The following is a 16115-nucleotide window of genomic DNA, read 5'->3' on the forward strand; positions in this document are numbered from 1 at the left end:
AAAAAGAATATGGAGTTATAAATTTGTTTTATAAAAAAATCCTAAATTTTAAGAATATGGAGTTAGAAGTCAAAAAGTTACAAAAATATTAGCAAGGGTATCATGACCTGACAGGGCAGGTCAACCAAAACCCAAACCTGGCTCACATCAAAGAATCATTTACCGTTTAACCCAACCCATTGACATCCTTAGCTAAGTCTAGTTTTCTATACAAGTTACAGCCCATTTTTAAAGAGCAGATACCTTAATCTCCATCGTGTAATCGTGCTATAGACACGGTGGATCAGTACGCTTCATGCCAATATGCAATATCTTCTCGTGTACCAAATTTCAGTCTGTATAAATCTGATTATCTTCGATTGTTGCTTTTTGCTAATTGAAACCAGAGAGAATTTATTAATCGTTGCTAACAAATCACAGAAATGCAAAAGCCGGGTGCATGCGGACAAAACACCCAGACTGTATGTGCATCCCAATTCCCAAACTCTGAAGGATTTCAAAACAAAACCAACCACCCATTGTGTTTACAATAAAGCAAAATCGTCATAAGCACGAGGGCCTCGTCAATTTATATGGTTATCATTCTTATCAAGGGAACAAGTTCCCACAAAAATTTAAAAATGAATGCTTAGCATGCTCAATCAACTAACCAACTCTACAGATAATGTGATAAAGTAGGTACCATTTAGAAGCGGTCAAGGAAACAATGGGTGACTTGAAATATTGCTGTAGATGGGACAAACAAAATATCGGTTCAGAATAATTATGAAAAGCCAGAGTTCTACATGCATTACAGGTCAAAAACCAAAGAAAACCTTTAATTACGTAATTGAATTCCAGTGTAAAAAGCCTCAGCTAAAGAATGATTGCGTGTGTTGGTTGAAGTGGTTATAGACCACTATGAACTATACAGACTCTAAATATACAATCTGTACAGTTTGAATTAGAGAGATACAGGGCACCTCCCCAACGCTCAAAAAAGAATTTCAGTCATCAAGCAAGAAGATTCCGAACTTCCCCCCCATTTCAGAATGTACAAAATAGGATAACCCAAGCACGAGTATCATCATAATTGTAGATGTTTTGCTGCTCTGAGCATCTGACCACTTACAAAAGAAAAGAGAGCACATTCTTAGAAGCTAAAGGTTTTGCCGCTTATTCTTGAGGTTCCTATGCTGGTTCAACATGCATGCTCTTATGTACATCCATAACAAGATCACGCAACTCAGGAAAGACTGAAATGAACAGTAGTTCCAACATCCCATATGCAAGTTGCTTAACACAGATGGTAGACTGTAGTACACAACAAAACCAAAGCATGATCTTTGATGTAAAAAATGAAGGAAAGAATAAAATATGACAATGGAAATTTAGGTTAGGATTAAACATGGTGCACAATTTCATCAAAGGTTTACCTGAAGGAAATAATAAATGTCCTTTGCACAGCGTCGATACTGTTTATGTCCTATCAAGCTGACTAAGGCAGTTGGAGCTCCACCTGACATCACGTTTCTGTTAGTTTTGTCTTGTAATAGTATAGCTTCTTGCCAAAGCAAAGACTAGACACTGGAGGGCAACGTGGGAGGGAAAGGGGAACAAGTAGATATATTTCCAATGAATTTGTATGATTGAAGAAATTAACAAAAACATAGCAAATTTTAATGAAATTCCATGAATTTCTAGCATTTCATGACAGTTCTAATGGTTCAGCAAGTTATGCATGGAGAGAACTCTCATAATTAACATCATATCCCGAGGTGTTTTGTTTTCTATCACAAAATGCAAAATGGTAGATTCTTGTAACATAAAGATTTTATTCATAACTTGCTAAACAGATGAGCGAAAAAAAATTATACAAACTCCCAAGACCAAGTCATGTTAAACCAAACTTAAGACCAAAAATAACAAAAAGCGAGCATAAAAGGATGGACAATACAGTAACCATCATTTTATGTCCTTGATGCATTAAGGAAAATATCATTTACCAGAAATCTTAACAACAAAAGCAAATTCATGTTTAATGTTCAGATTCTCACCAAGGATCATCTTTTTGACATCACTAGCTCTGCGAGTTGCCTCAAGCTGTAGTTCAAATGACCCTGGTTTAGAGAACTTATTGCCAGCCAAACTGGTTGCACCATGCTCTGGTTTCTGATTGAGCTCTATATCACCTTGATTATTCTCTAATTTCAAAAAAAATGTGCCATTAGGCCAGAGAACCTGACAACAAAAGGCAAAGGCAAAACTTAGAGCAAACATACAAGAGCTTTAGCTCCATTTATGTTGAACAATCAAAAGAGTTTTATCACGATGGATGTTTACAAATGTCCTCGCCAATTTTCAAGTTGTTGCTCCAGGAAGCAACTTCTAATTTCTCCTAGAACATCAGATTTGATGTATCAAGAAATAATTATTATGAGTGCACATTCTACAAGCCAGGCCAATTTGTCAAAAGAAATCCTATTAAATATCATAGACAGTAAGATGAAACTTATGTGTAAATCTGTTTTCATGCATTATTTAAGTTATACGCATAAATACCGTAGCCCTATCTAAAGAAAAATTACTGAATTACTCGCTGTGGACGCTTTCAGAAACCTTTCCATCTTTGACACTTACATGATGTATCTAAGCAAAAAATCATTGACCTCTCTTACCTTGCAAATGTAAAACAACCAATCTCCTAACTGCTAAAGTCCCATCAATAATATGTGTAGAGTTAGTTAGCATGTTATTTATGTTGCTGTTAACATGTTAGTAGTGTTAGTAAGTTAGTTATTTCAGTTACTTTTAGCTGCTGTTTATTTATGTTAACAGTAGGGGCAATATTGTAAGTTTACTATGTTTTAAGTCAATATAAATAGCCGAGTGGGGCGACAATCATTATCTGACCCACACTCTTTTTCTGAAATCTCCTCTCTCTCTCTCTCTCTCTCTTCTGAACTTTCTCTTGTTGAATTCTCATCTAGAGTAAGACTGATTACAGTCTCTATAACACAAGTTGGTACCAGAACCAACCTAGGGTTTCTCATGTGAGTCTAATCAGGCAGACTGCACAAGAACTTCCTAGGGTTGGAAGTTTTAGCAAGAATAGTCCATCGGCTGGTTCTTGGAGATCACTGGTTGAGTGCAGCAGCTTTTCAAGAGGTTGTAGAGCATTGGAAAGTGTCCACTGATCAGGAAGGATCAGAGTGAAGGAAAGAATTTCAAGATTAGGGTTCAAACAAGGATTGGAAGTGGCGGCGAGGCCTTTCTGATTAAGTTTCAGTTTCCTTTTGAGATCGACAGCAACCAGAAGTTGGTTAGAGTGATCTGGAAGGAGTGGCTGATTTTCTCTTAATTTCTCTGAATTTTTTTTAGGGTTTTTTCAAACATATGACCAGTTCTAGTTGGTTAAACCCTAGCATTCTGATTGTTATTGGTTTCTGGGTAACAGTTAAGTCTGTTTTAGCATTCCAGATTGACTAATAATAATCTTTGGGAGATTATTAGATCTGTTTCAACATTTCTGGGTGTTTGCTAGATCTTTTTCAACATTCTAAGTTGGCTGTTAACAAATTCTGAGTGATGATTACTTCTGTTTCAGCATAAAAAGGAGTTCCTTTGATAAATTTCTTGATAAAGATGACAGGAACCGAGTTAAAGACTCAAGGAGAAGGTGTGTTGGGGGTTGGAAACTTGACTGAAAATACTTTTCAGATTACCACTGTCAAATTTGATAGATCAAATTATTTGAAATGGGCTCAGTTTAGGGGTGCCCATGAAAAACCGAGAAACCGAAGCGAACCGAGAAAACCAAACCAGAAAATGCGGTTAACCGAACCAACCAGTATATATATTTATATGTATATTTTATATATATATATATATATATCTTAAATATATGTCACATATTTTCTATATATTATATGTAAATATATGTGCATTATATATATAAACATATACATATATTATATTTATAATTAGGGGTGTACATGAAAAATTGAAAAACCAAACCAATCGGTTCGGTTTTCAGTTACCCTAGAAAAAACTGACAGTTAACCGAACCGACCGATATATATTTATATGTATATTTTATATATCTTAAATATATGTCACATATTTTCTATATATTATATATAAATATATATGCATTATATATATAAATATATTATATATTTTTATAATATTTATAATATATTATATATCATTTATTAGTTATAATATAATATTATACATATATTTATATAATATATATTATAAATATAAAAAACCGAAGAACTGAACCGGTCAAAAAACCGAAACTGACGGACCAGTTAACCGGTGGTATCGGTTTGGAGAAATTGAAAAACCGATAGGACCGGTTCAGTTTACAAAAAATTGTCCATGGTTGAGTTAACCAAACCGTGGACACCCCTAGCTCAGTCAACTATGATGGACATTAGGAGTAGAGGGAAATTAGGCTATGTGATGGGGGATGTAAAGAAACCAGCCAAGGAAGACCCATTATATGCCAAATGGGTTCAGGAGAACTATTTGGTCATGACTTGGCTATGCAATTTGTTTGAGTCAGGTTATGCTTTGTCATAATTGGTTAGGTCATTTGTCATTTAGGTCTTTGAAGAGTTTATTTCCCAATTTGTTTGAGTCAGTTCAAATGTCTAGTTTAAAATGTGAAAGTTGTGAACTTTGAAAAGCATTGTAGAGCAACATATTCTTTGAGCAATAAAAGTAGTAGTATTCCTTGGGAAATTGTACATATTGATGTTTGGGAACCATATCACATCACTGCTATGGATAACAGCAGAAAATGCAAAAAATAGCAGAAATTTTCAAAACAAATACTAGAAATTGCAGAAAAATAGTAGAAATTTGAAAAAAAAATAGAAAATTGCAGAAAATTCACAAAAAATGCAGAAAATTGTAGAAAATTAAAGAAAATACCAGAAAATAGCAAAAAAATTCAGAAAATAGCAAAACAAAGCAGAAAATTGCAGAAACATCACAAAAATTGCAGAAAATTGTAGGAAATGCAGGAAAATAGCAGAAATTATAGAAAATATCAGGAAATAACAGAAAATTGCAAAAAATGCAGAAAATTATAGAAAATGCAGAAAATTGCAGAAATTTCAGAAAATAACAGTAAAATGTAGAAATACGAAAAATACAAGAAAATTGCAGAAAATTACAAAAAATACCTGAAAGTAGCAAAAAATACAGAAAAAAGAGCAGAAAATACCAAAAATGCAGAAAAATAGCAGAAACGCTGAAATTTTCAGAAATAGCAGAAAATGTAGAAAATACCAGAAAATTACATAAAATGCAGAAAATAGCAGGAAATTGCAGATAAATAGCAGAAAATACCAGAAGTAGCAGAAAATAACAAAAAAATTGCAGAATTGCAAAAAAATAGCAAAGAATACCAAAAAATTGAAAACATTATGCAGACAAATAACAAAAAATTTAGCATGGTAAACATTATGCAAACAAAGAGATAAGTAATGTTTGAAAGAAAAACCATATAAGAGATAAGTAATCTTTTCCAAATTGTCGCATGCTCAACGCCTATAAAATTTCTTTGAGCTTGACTTTCTTCTTTAGTCTTCATCTTTTATTAGTTTTTAAATGGCATCACAATAAATGAACATAGAAGCACATGTATTCACTTTATTATCATGTTGTCATGGCAGAAGGATATGACTAATGTTCCTACTTCCTAGGAATGATGTTGTACCAAGTAAAATCAATGTAATTCCCATCAAAAAATAAAATCAATTATTAATAGGGACATAATCACAGAACTAATCAGTTAGTGAAAAGGGAGTTTCAAATGGTGCTGGAGATTTAGTGAGGAGTTGGGTAGCCTTATTATGATTCGGCCTGCCCTTGAGTTCTGTTAGTCTGATAACAGCCAAGAAGAGAAGAAGAAAGGAGAAAGAAAGAGACAGAGAAAAGAGGAGAAAAGGAGAGAAGAAAAGTCTGGTTCGAATAAGAGAAAAAAATTACCTCTCCCATTCGACCAGACATGTTTTATATTACTAACATAATGGAAAAGACACATGTGCCCTTACTTAAGTGAGGGACACTAGTTCTAATATAATATTACAGATCAACAACCTCAACATAAGCATAAAGACAGAAATACCCCTACACTAACACTCCCCCTCAAGCTGGTGAGTATATATCATATAATCCCAGCTTGTTACATATGTAGTCCACTCTTCCCCGACTCAACCCATTTGTAAATAAGTTTGCCCACTGGTCCCCTGTGTTAACATATGCAGTGTCTATCACTCCATTCAGCACCTTCTCTCTCACAAAGTGACAGTCAACCTCTATGTGCTTGGTTCTTTCATGAAACACAGGATTAGAAGAAATATGAACTGCAACCTGTTTGTCACAATAGAGCTTCATTGGAGTGTTAACATTGTATCCTATCTCCTGTAGAAGGTTCCTTAGCCACACTAATTCACGATTAGTACGTGTCATAGCTCTATATTCTACCTCTGCACTGCTTCTCGCCACGACTGTCTGTTTCTTACTTTTCCATGCCACCAGATTACCCCCAAGAAAAGTGCAATACCCTGTGGTAGACCTCCTATCAGACAAAGAATCGGCCCAGTCAGCATCAATATATCCTTCTATTTCAAGTTTTTCACCACTTTTGTATATCAAACCACAACCAGGAGCCCCTTTTAAATACCACACAATTCTTAAAACCGCATCACAACAAGGAACCAGAGGTTTCTGCAAGAACTGACTTACCAAACTAACAGCAAATGAAATGTCTGGCCGAGTAATGGTTAGGTAGTTCAGTTTACCTACAAGTCGCCGGTATCTGCCAGGGTCTTCACCCATATCACTGTTCAGCTTAGTATTTGTTTCCATAGGTGTTTCAGTTGGTTTAGCACCTAACAAACCTGTTTCCTCCAACAAATCAAGCACATATTTCCTCCGACACAAATTAATACCATGCTTAGACCTTGCTTCTTCTATCCCCAAGAAATATTTCAATTTACCAAGGTCCTTTGTTTGAAAATGTTCCTCTAGAAAAGTCTTCAACCTGTCAATGCCCATTTTATCATTCCCGGTAACAACAATATCATCTAGATAGACCACCAATAGGATTTTTCCTGCCTGAGAGTCATGACTGAAGACGAAATGATGAACTTGGCACTGTTTCATACCAAACTTCTTTACCGCCTCACTGAACCTACCAAACCATGCTCGAGGAGACGGTTTAAGCCCATAAATAGCCTTCTTTAGTCTGCATACCTTACCATCCTCCCCCTGAGCAACAAACCCCGGTGGTTGCTCCATATAGACCTCGAGCAAATCACCATGCAAGAAAGCATTCTTGATATCAATCTGATAGAGGGGCCAATCATACATAGTAGCAAGAGAGATCAGAACACGAATTGAACCTATCTTAGCAACTGGGGAGAAGGTCTCTGTGTAGTCAATACCATAGGTTTGGGAGTACCCTTTTGCAACCAATCGAGCTTTCAAGCGCTCTACACTACCATCAGGTAAATACTTAACAATATAAACCCACTTACAACCGACAACCTAGTTACCAAGAGGAAGAGTGGTGAGGTCCCAAGTATGATTATGAGTTAGAGCTGAGAGTTCTTCTTCCATTGCACAACACCACCCTGGAGAGGCAAGGGCTTCCTGGACATCCTTAGGGACAACAACTGAGGATAACAAAGAGATAAATTGGTGATGGGAAGCGGAAAGGTGAGTGAGTGAAACATAATTAGAAATAGGATGAAGGGTACAAGTGTGTTTACCTTTCCGCAAGGCAATGGGAAGATCAAGATCAGATACTGGGTTTGGGGCTGGTGTGGAGACAACTGCCGGATTTGTCGCCGTTGATGGAGCCGGAGGAGTGGCAGCCGGTACATGTGGGCGATGTGTATACACAAGAAGTAAGCACCGTCTCTCCAAAAGGGTTTGGGAACATTCATGTGATGCATGAGGGTTCAAGCTGTTTCCAAAAGATGACGATTCTTTCTCTCAGCCACCCCATTTTGTTGTGGGGTGTAGGTACATGAGGTCTGATGTATAATGCCATGTTGGTCCAAGTATTCTTGAAATGATGAAGAGAAATATTCACGGCCATTATCAGAATGAAAAATTTTAATGTGAACACCAAATTGGTTGCGAATCTCAGCATAAAATTTTTGGAAGATGGTAAACAATTCACTCATTTCTTTCATTAAATAGAGCCACGTCATCCTTGAATGATCATCAACAAAAATGACAAAATATCTATATCCATTGTATGACATCACTTTATAAGGACCCCAAACATCTAAATGAACCAAAGAAAAAGGACTCGACACACGGTTATCAACCGTAGGACTAAAGGGAACACGATGATGTTTCCCCAATTGACACGACTCACAATCTAAAACAGAAAGTTGACTCAACGAAGGAACCAAAGATTTCAAAACTTTCAGCGAAGGATGACCAAATCAACAGTGCCACTGGAGAGGTGAGAGAGATGATTGGAGAGTTGTTGATGTTCTTCCACCACCGTCAAGATAATACAACCCACGAGCTTCATGCCCTCCACCAATCTTCATCACCATCTTGAGATCATGAAAAACACACAAAGAAGGGGAAAACGTAATAGAGCAATTGAGTGATTTGGTCAACTTACTAACACACACAAGGTTAAACAAAAATTTAGGGACATACAAAACTGAGGATAAAGATAAGAGGGTCATGTTAACATTGCCAACACCACAAATCGATGATGTGGAACCATTAGCAAGGGTATCAGATTGTGATGTTGAGCAATGAGAGAGAGAAGAAAACACACCTAAAGTTCCAGTCATGTGATCGGAGGCTCCAGAGTCAATAATCCAAGGATTGGGTGTAGATGCCAAACAAGCAATACCTGAGTGTGTGAAAGTAGCCGTGTTTTGCTGAGATGTGGATTGGACAAACCTCTCATATTCATCATGGGGAACACTCACCATCTCCTTCCCAGGAACATCTATGGATGTAGGAGGCATCTGATCAGTTGAACAACTCTCGTCTGAAACTGGTGTCACTAGTCAGGGCATGATTGGCCCAAGTAGAGGGTGGACCATGCAAGTCATAGCAATAATTAATGGTATGTCCATCCATACCACAATGAGTACATCTCCTCGGACCCGAGCCACGTCCTCTATCACGGGCTCCCCCTGAATCTCTACTTCCAGTACGACCACCACCACGGTTATATGTAGGTCCACCACCACCACTTCGGCCATATACCGAACCACTGCTACCACCACGGCCAGACTAAGCTCCTCGATCTCCACCTCTAACACCACGACCCCTTGATACTGCAAAGGTTGATCTATCAGAAACATTAGAGTTCTCAGTATATCCAATGGAAGTCCTTCAAAGTCGAGCAAACACCTCTTCTAAGGAAGGGAGAGCTGACCATCCTAGTATCTGAGCCTGCACCAGTTCATACTCAGATTTCAGCCCCACCAAAAATCGAGTCACATCAAGTTGTTCTCTCTGTTGTTGCTGAATTTTGACATCAGAAGTGAGGGGGTGATAAACATTCAACTCATTACGAATGTTTCTCATACTAGCATAGTACTCCTCAAGACTCCGATTGCCTTGTTGCAGATTAAAGTATTCCTGATACAACTGATATACTCTGGTTGTATTGTCTTGACCAGAATACAACTTCTTAGCATGGTCCCACACATCTTTGGCAGTGTCAAGAAACATGAAATTTACACTAATCTTGGGTTCCATACTGTTCCATAACCACGTGATAATCTGTGCATCCTCTTGTTCCCAGTCATCATACTCATGAGAATCAGTGGAGGGCTTCTCCTCCCTTGTGTGTTTCACCTTCTTTGCCTTCAGAAAAACTTCTACAGATTTAGCCCAAGGTACATAATTCTCTCCATTCAGTTTGATGGAGGTCATTTTAACATTCAAGTAGTCAGTAGGTATCATCACATTAGATTTGCTATCACTGTTATCTCCCATTGCTGAATTCGGCACACTGCATACTACTTGATCACACTGGTTTCAGCACTTGTTATTGCTCAAGATTGCACTCTTTACACCACAAACCCTACCCTACGACTACCTGAAATCTCACCACTATATGAGGACCACTCCCCCTTCGAATCACGCAAAAAAACAGCATAAACCCTAGCAAACTACAGTCCGAAATTCCATCATACGATCTGAAACATACTTCCTATTTGATTCATAACAAAAATATACATAGAAATCTCTTACCTCATCACTCGAAAAACAAACCACACAATAAGAAAATCAGACCACACAAGACACCCACTGCACCACACGAATCAGCCCTCTTCTCTTCATCGATTAGGGGAGGGCTTCTTAGAAACCACAGCAACCGACCATGAACAGCACAACTGGAGGCATAGAGACCTCCAAGGGAAGAGAGCGACCACTCCTTTTCAGCCCTTTCCCTTATCTCCAATCAAGAGAAAATTGAGTGCGCAGAAAACAGAAATCTGGGCAGATCCGAGTTGCTTAGTTGTGCTCTGATACCATATTATGATTCGGCCTGCCCTTGAGTTCTGTTAGTCTGATAACAGCCAAGAAGAGAGAAGAAGAAAGAAGAAAGAAAGAGAGAGAGAAAAGAGGAGAAAAGGAGAGAAGAAAAGTCTGGTTAGAATAAGAGAAAAAAATTACCTCTCCCATTCGGCCAGACATGTTTTATATTACTAACATAATGGAAAAGACACATGTGCCCTTACTTAAGTGAGGGACACTAGTTCTAATATAATATTACAGATCAACAACCTCAACATAAGTATAAAGACAGAAATACCCCTACACTAACAAGCCTAAGTCAAATTTGGTGCAAGGGAGCTGGATTGGGAATGGTAATAGGGTTAAGTTCTGGATGACTGGATGGATAGTTGGTTTGAACAACAAGCTCTGTTGGAAGTGTACCCATATTTAATTTGGCTGCTTAGAACAGGGAGACTTTGGTAAAAGATTGTTACCTATTGGTCAATGGTATTGTTACATGGGCCCCAACTCTTAGAAGGAATTTGAATGATTGGGAGGTGGAGCAGATGGTGGATGTGCTTCAGTCTATTCGGCAATTTTTTTTTATCAGTAAACAAACATCAAATTTTATAACTTAGAGAAAGAAGAGAGTACAGGTCTATTCGGCAATTCATTCCCTAGGTGGGGCAACCTGATTGCAGAAAGTGGAGGTGGGGGAATAGTGGGTCGTTTTTTGTTAGATCTTTCTACACCAAGTTGGACCAATGCACTGTGGGTGACTTCCCTGCTAGCAGAATCTCAAAGTCTGCTCTGCTGCCCCTTCAAAAATATATTTCTTGTTTGGACTGCAGCTTTGGGGAAGTACCTGACTAAAGACAAGTTGGTTAGCAGGGGAATGCAGCTGGATCAGGTGGGATTTGTTTTCTATCCTTGGAGTTGGAGCCTGCTAACCACCTTTTCTGCACAGTCCTTACTATACCAAGATCTGGAGCACTTTTTTTTAATGTTCTTGGGTGGAGTCTGCTAACCACCTTTCCGATGGTTATAATACTTTGTATTTGAATGAAGAGAGATAAATAAGAATAATCTGCAATTTAGCAGGGAGAAGATTCAGCTTCTGCATTGGAACCATGGATCCCTCAATACACATAATATAGGGAAACTAAAGTCTTCATTACTCAACATCAACGTTGTTCAAATACAACAGGTGGATTTCCACAAGTCTTTGAGTTCATGACCTCTAGATATTCTAAGTTTATACTGTAGCTATTAGATCACTTTTCACAAAGCAAAATAAAATAATTGGGAACAAAGTTGTGGTCTGTGTAAAGCAGGTTTGTGTAAAGCAGCACATAATTTAACTCATATTAATTAGGTACAAATAAAATCAAATTAAAATTTTCATGTTTTCTGATATACAAACTCCATTAGGCTTGTAAGCTAATCTTCATTTACCAATAGTTTAATTAACATTTAAAAGCTTGCCTTTTTTCTTGACCTGCAAGATACCATTGTCACCAAAAGAAGAATTATGTTGACATTCTAAAACTAGCAACAAGTAAATAAAAGCACCAGAAACATGATAATTATGGCATTAAAAGCTCAGCCCACTATTTGGACAGACCAATTAATTGTCACCAATTAAACCACTATCGGCCCACTATTTATGCATATATATAATAGCGAGGTTCTTTAATATGAGATGCACATGCTCATTGATTTCTATCGACCAGTTGATGGACCCAACATAAATGATCCCCCCTGACCCAAAATTAACAAAAGCTGATGGACCCAGCATGACTATTGTGTATTTTCTTTCTAGATTTGTTTCTAGTAATGTTTCTTGACTGTCTATCCAAACAATCTAATTGCATATGTAGCTAATTAAACTCAAATAATTAAGCAGATTGATAAGCATGAGATTATAAGTGGTGGCTTTTATGTTCAATTAAGAATTATTCCTATAAAGAAATTATTTAACGTGTGTTAATAATACTGTCAATCTCTAAAACTGAAACTAATTCAAAGGAAATTAATGTAATCAAACGATAATAAAATGAACCAAAGTTATTAAACATTCTACTCATCACTAATACAAAGTTATATACTATGCTCGATCAGCTATACAATTCTAATTCCCTTCATTAATATTCATTCACCGATCTTCAGTCTCAAACGAGTCTTTTCATTTTAATAACGTGTTGGTTAAAATGCCTCTTTTCTCTAACCTATCTAAAGCTTCGATTGAGCTTCGATTGAGCTTCGACTGAGCAATTTAAAGCTTCGATTGAGCTTCGATAGCGTGTTGGTTAAAATTTCTCAAACAAATCCCAGATCCCAGAGCCGCAAAATTCCTTTCATGTGAGTGATTCCTACTTCACTATGCCAATCACAATATAATATCTATGATATTCAAGAAGATGAAAAATGTTTAAAGACTTATCTATATCTAAAGCTTCGATTGAGCTCTGAGAAATAGTAGCGATGAGAACAGAACTGAGAAAAAACTTCAATGGCGAGAGGCTTGAAACCCTAACAGCTTTCGACCTGCCCTCGATTTGGTGACCAGTGGAACAAAGAACAAAAATAAGAAAGGGCTTAATCTTCAATGGTGGAACAGATTTCTCTTCGACTGTTCTGGCTTGCAGTTGTAGCAGATTTCACTTCGACTGTTCTGGCTTGCAGTTGTAGAGTTGCAGGTAAACAGTGTTCTCTCTCGACCCTCTCCCCTTGAACCTCTCTCGACCCTCTCCTTGACCCAACTAATCCTAACCCATCACGACCCATTGGGTACCCGTGACCCAACCCACCCTGGCCCTCTTTTCCTGACCCTAATGGGTCATTTGACCCATATGACCCACTCCTGAAATGGGTGGGTTGGTAAAAACTGTACCATATGAATCTAAAATTGAAATGAGTACTAATCTTCCAGAGGTAAAAACTGTACCCCTAGCTTTGTCTCAATGGTTCTGATTTCTGAATTCAAATCATTAAGTTGTAACCAATGGACATCAAACAGAACTCAAATTCAATTTTTTATCGGTTACTTCCAAATTTTATTAAATTAAATAAAATAGTAGTATGCTACAAGAAGATTGTGCTCAGCATGGAAGGTTAGCCTATGCTACCTTCTGATGCCTCATGTCCAAATTTGATTTGATTTGATATGTTTACAGCCCTACAGTTTTTACAACGTCACTGTTACTTGTCAGTTTTGTCTATATTTCACTATAAATATATGTTACCTGTTATGTATTCACGAAGCTGATGATTTAAAGGGAAAAAAAAGCATAATTTAAAGTCATTCTTTCTAACAAGAGAGATTACATATCAAAATATAACCAAAGTATCTAAATCAATAAGTTGGAAACACCCATAACAATATGGAAAAGAAAGAAAGCTATGACTTAGTGATGCCAATGAGTGAGGTTCAGTTAGGATCATCTGCCTCGAGTTAACTCAACATAGAACAGATTTGCTTGACCAAAACCCAATCTGATAGAAACAGGTCAAGGCAGTTTACCATTTAGGTTGACCCATTCGCATCCCTACTTCTTTGGGGGCTCAAAACCCATCCTCAGAAGTGATTCAACAGAGCTAAAAATTTTAGGTTCACAAAATAATCATTTTTGGCTCAATTTTCAACCTTCAAACGTTGAGCAATAATATCCCTACATCTTGGACCTAATGCTGTGGTTCAAAAGGAATAAAAAAAAGAAAGAAATTGGTTGTCCTTACATCTTGGACCCAACGAATCCCTTGAGCAATAACATCATCTCTCCGAAGCCAATAAATTTGCCTCAAGAGCCAGTCATCAATAGAATCTTCCATCATCAACTGTAGAATTTGCTTTGAAATCCATAGGACCTGTCTTCTGTGGAAAGTTATAAGCACATGCAGGGTTAATAAATCATGGTAAGTAAAGAAGAATGTAACATGATTGTATGTTATGTAGCACTCAATGGCAGTGCTGGCAGTCAATGTTTTTCAACCTATATGACTGGTGAAAAGAACAGAGTTCCTAAAAAAGAAAATTATTGGGTGCACAGCATTGCTTATGAGAAAATATGCACATTTCTAAACACAAATCTTAGTATCCTACAGTCCTTCACTATAATTTTCTTAACGCTGAATTTAAAAAATGACAACTAAAACACTACTTAAATGAGGTCTGTACTAACTCACCTTAGCCAACCCCTTCTCTTTAGCTGAAAAATATTATCAACTAAATTCAACAAAGGCACACTAACATTAGGGGGTGTCCACTGCAAAGAAGTCAGAGTATGAACATGTCAAAAGAGTAATACATACAACCCTGAAATTGAATGCTTTGATAGAAATGGGGAAAGAAACCAAAATAATATAGTTTTTCTTTGCTAAACATGCAAGCAATAATATAGTTTGAACCACAGATACTGATGAAAATTAAATCTATTCCCACGTCTATTTAGTTACCTTAAAACAAAAAGTGGGATGAGGTGACTAGTTGCATCTTGATTTTTTGAAGACAGTTTTCCCCATCCCATGGAATAGCATTCTAATTATTATCCCCCTAGTATTTTCCCTTAAACTTTGTTATCGTTACATTTAATAGTATGATAATTGATTATTCTCATATATCTTGTATTACAATTTCACTAATAAATAAATAGCATGTCAAATTCTATTATTTAATATTTGTAATGGTTTCTCTTCAATTTATCAAAATAAAAAATGGTTTCTCTTCAGTCTTCCTCATGTCTTCAGAGTAGGATACCCTACTCTTTTGCGACTTTTTTATTAGTGGATAAGCAGACAAATTGTCAAGAAAATGGCTCATCGGACCATCCACAAGCAAGCATGTGGAAGGCTTGATTAATGATCTTATAAACAAAATTTCTAGTTGAACAGTCCTCGCAATTTTGTGGGCTATTGTATAATGCTGAACAGTCCTCACAATTTTGCGAGTTATAGAAATCGTCAACCATGATATTATAGTTGCATTTTCCCTACACCAAGTCCTATAACTTGGTTCATCTTCCTTGGGCTCCTTAATCTTCCCATCAATGTAACCTTATAGTTCATGGCTCACTATGAACCATCTTGCTGAAATGACTCATTCCCTATATTTGTATTCATCTAGCTTCACATTAGTAATCTGTACCATAGCTTCACATTACTAACACTGTCAACGGTCCTAGAACCTCTAGAGGAGACCTCACTCGTGCTGGAAGACATTATGAACTCACAAAAATCTGATATTTAGTAAGTAGAATAGGTCTAACAGCACTTCCCTTTACACAAACTTCGCAAACAAGCTTGGCTGGACTGTATACTACTCTCCTGGACTGATACTACTAGCAGTCCAGTAGCTAGACCGGTTGAATAGGTCTTTCTAGTAGTCCATACGACTACTCCACAGTATCTTGCCCTACCTGGGCATATCAGCAACTATTTTGGGTCTCCTTGGAGTTTTCCAAGGACAAAACCCTTAAAAAACTTCAGCTAACCACAACCAGCAGTAGAACTCCTTGTTACTCCAATAATAAAAAAGAGAACTTAAAGAAGAAAGGTGATGTGAAGAAGAAGATAGGCAAGCAGAATGAGATCGGCTTAATGCTCTGATACCATGAAGAAGAAGA

General features: G+C 37.1%; 1 protein-coding gene across 1 annotated transcript in view; it reads right to left on the reverse strand.

Moving 5' to 3' along the window:
- Positions 1-735: 735 nt before the first annotated feature.
- The window catches only part of LOC104595846 (uncharacterized), a 54130-nt gene continuing 38750 nt past the window's right edge, over positions 736-16115 (reverse strand). Inside the window, exons 16-20 of the mRNA XM_088888146.1 lie at positions 14680-14759; positions 14233-14368; positions 2037-2220; positions 1416-1498; positions 736-1293 (exon numbers count right to left, since the gene is read on the reverse strand). Coding sequence (XP_088744272.1) covers positions 1171-1293; positions 1416-1498; positions 2037-2220; positions 14233-14368; positions 14680-14759 — 606 coding nt within the window. The 3' untranslated portion in view covers positions 736-1170. The remainder of the gene's footprint in view (positions 1294-1415; positions 1499-2036; positions 2221-14232; positions 14369-14679; positions 14760-16115) is intronic.

Source organism: Nelumbo nucifera, chromosome 5 (assembly GCF_055504915.1).
Source record: "Nelumbo nucifera cultivar China Antique chromosome 5, China Antique-T2T, whole genome shotgun sequence".
Lineage (NCBI taxonomy): Eukaryota > Viridiplantae > Streptophyta > Magnoliopsida > Proteales > Nelumbonaceae > Nelumbo > Nelumbo nucifera.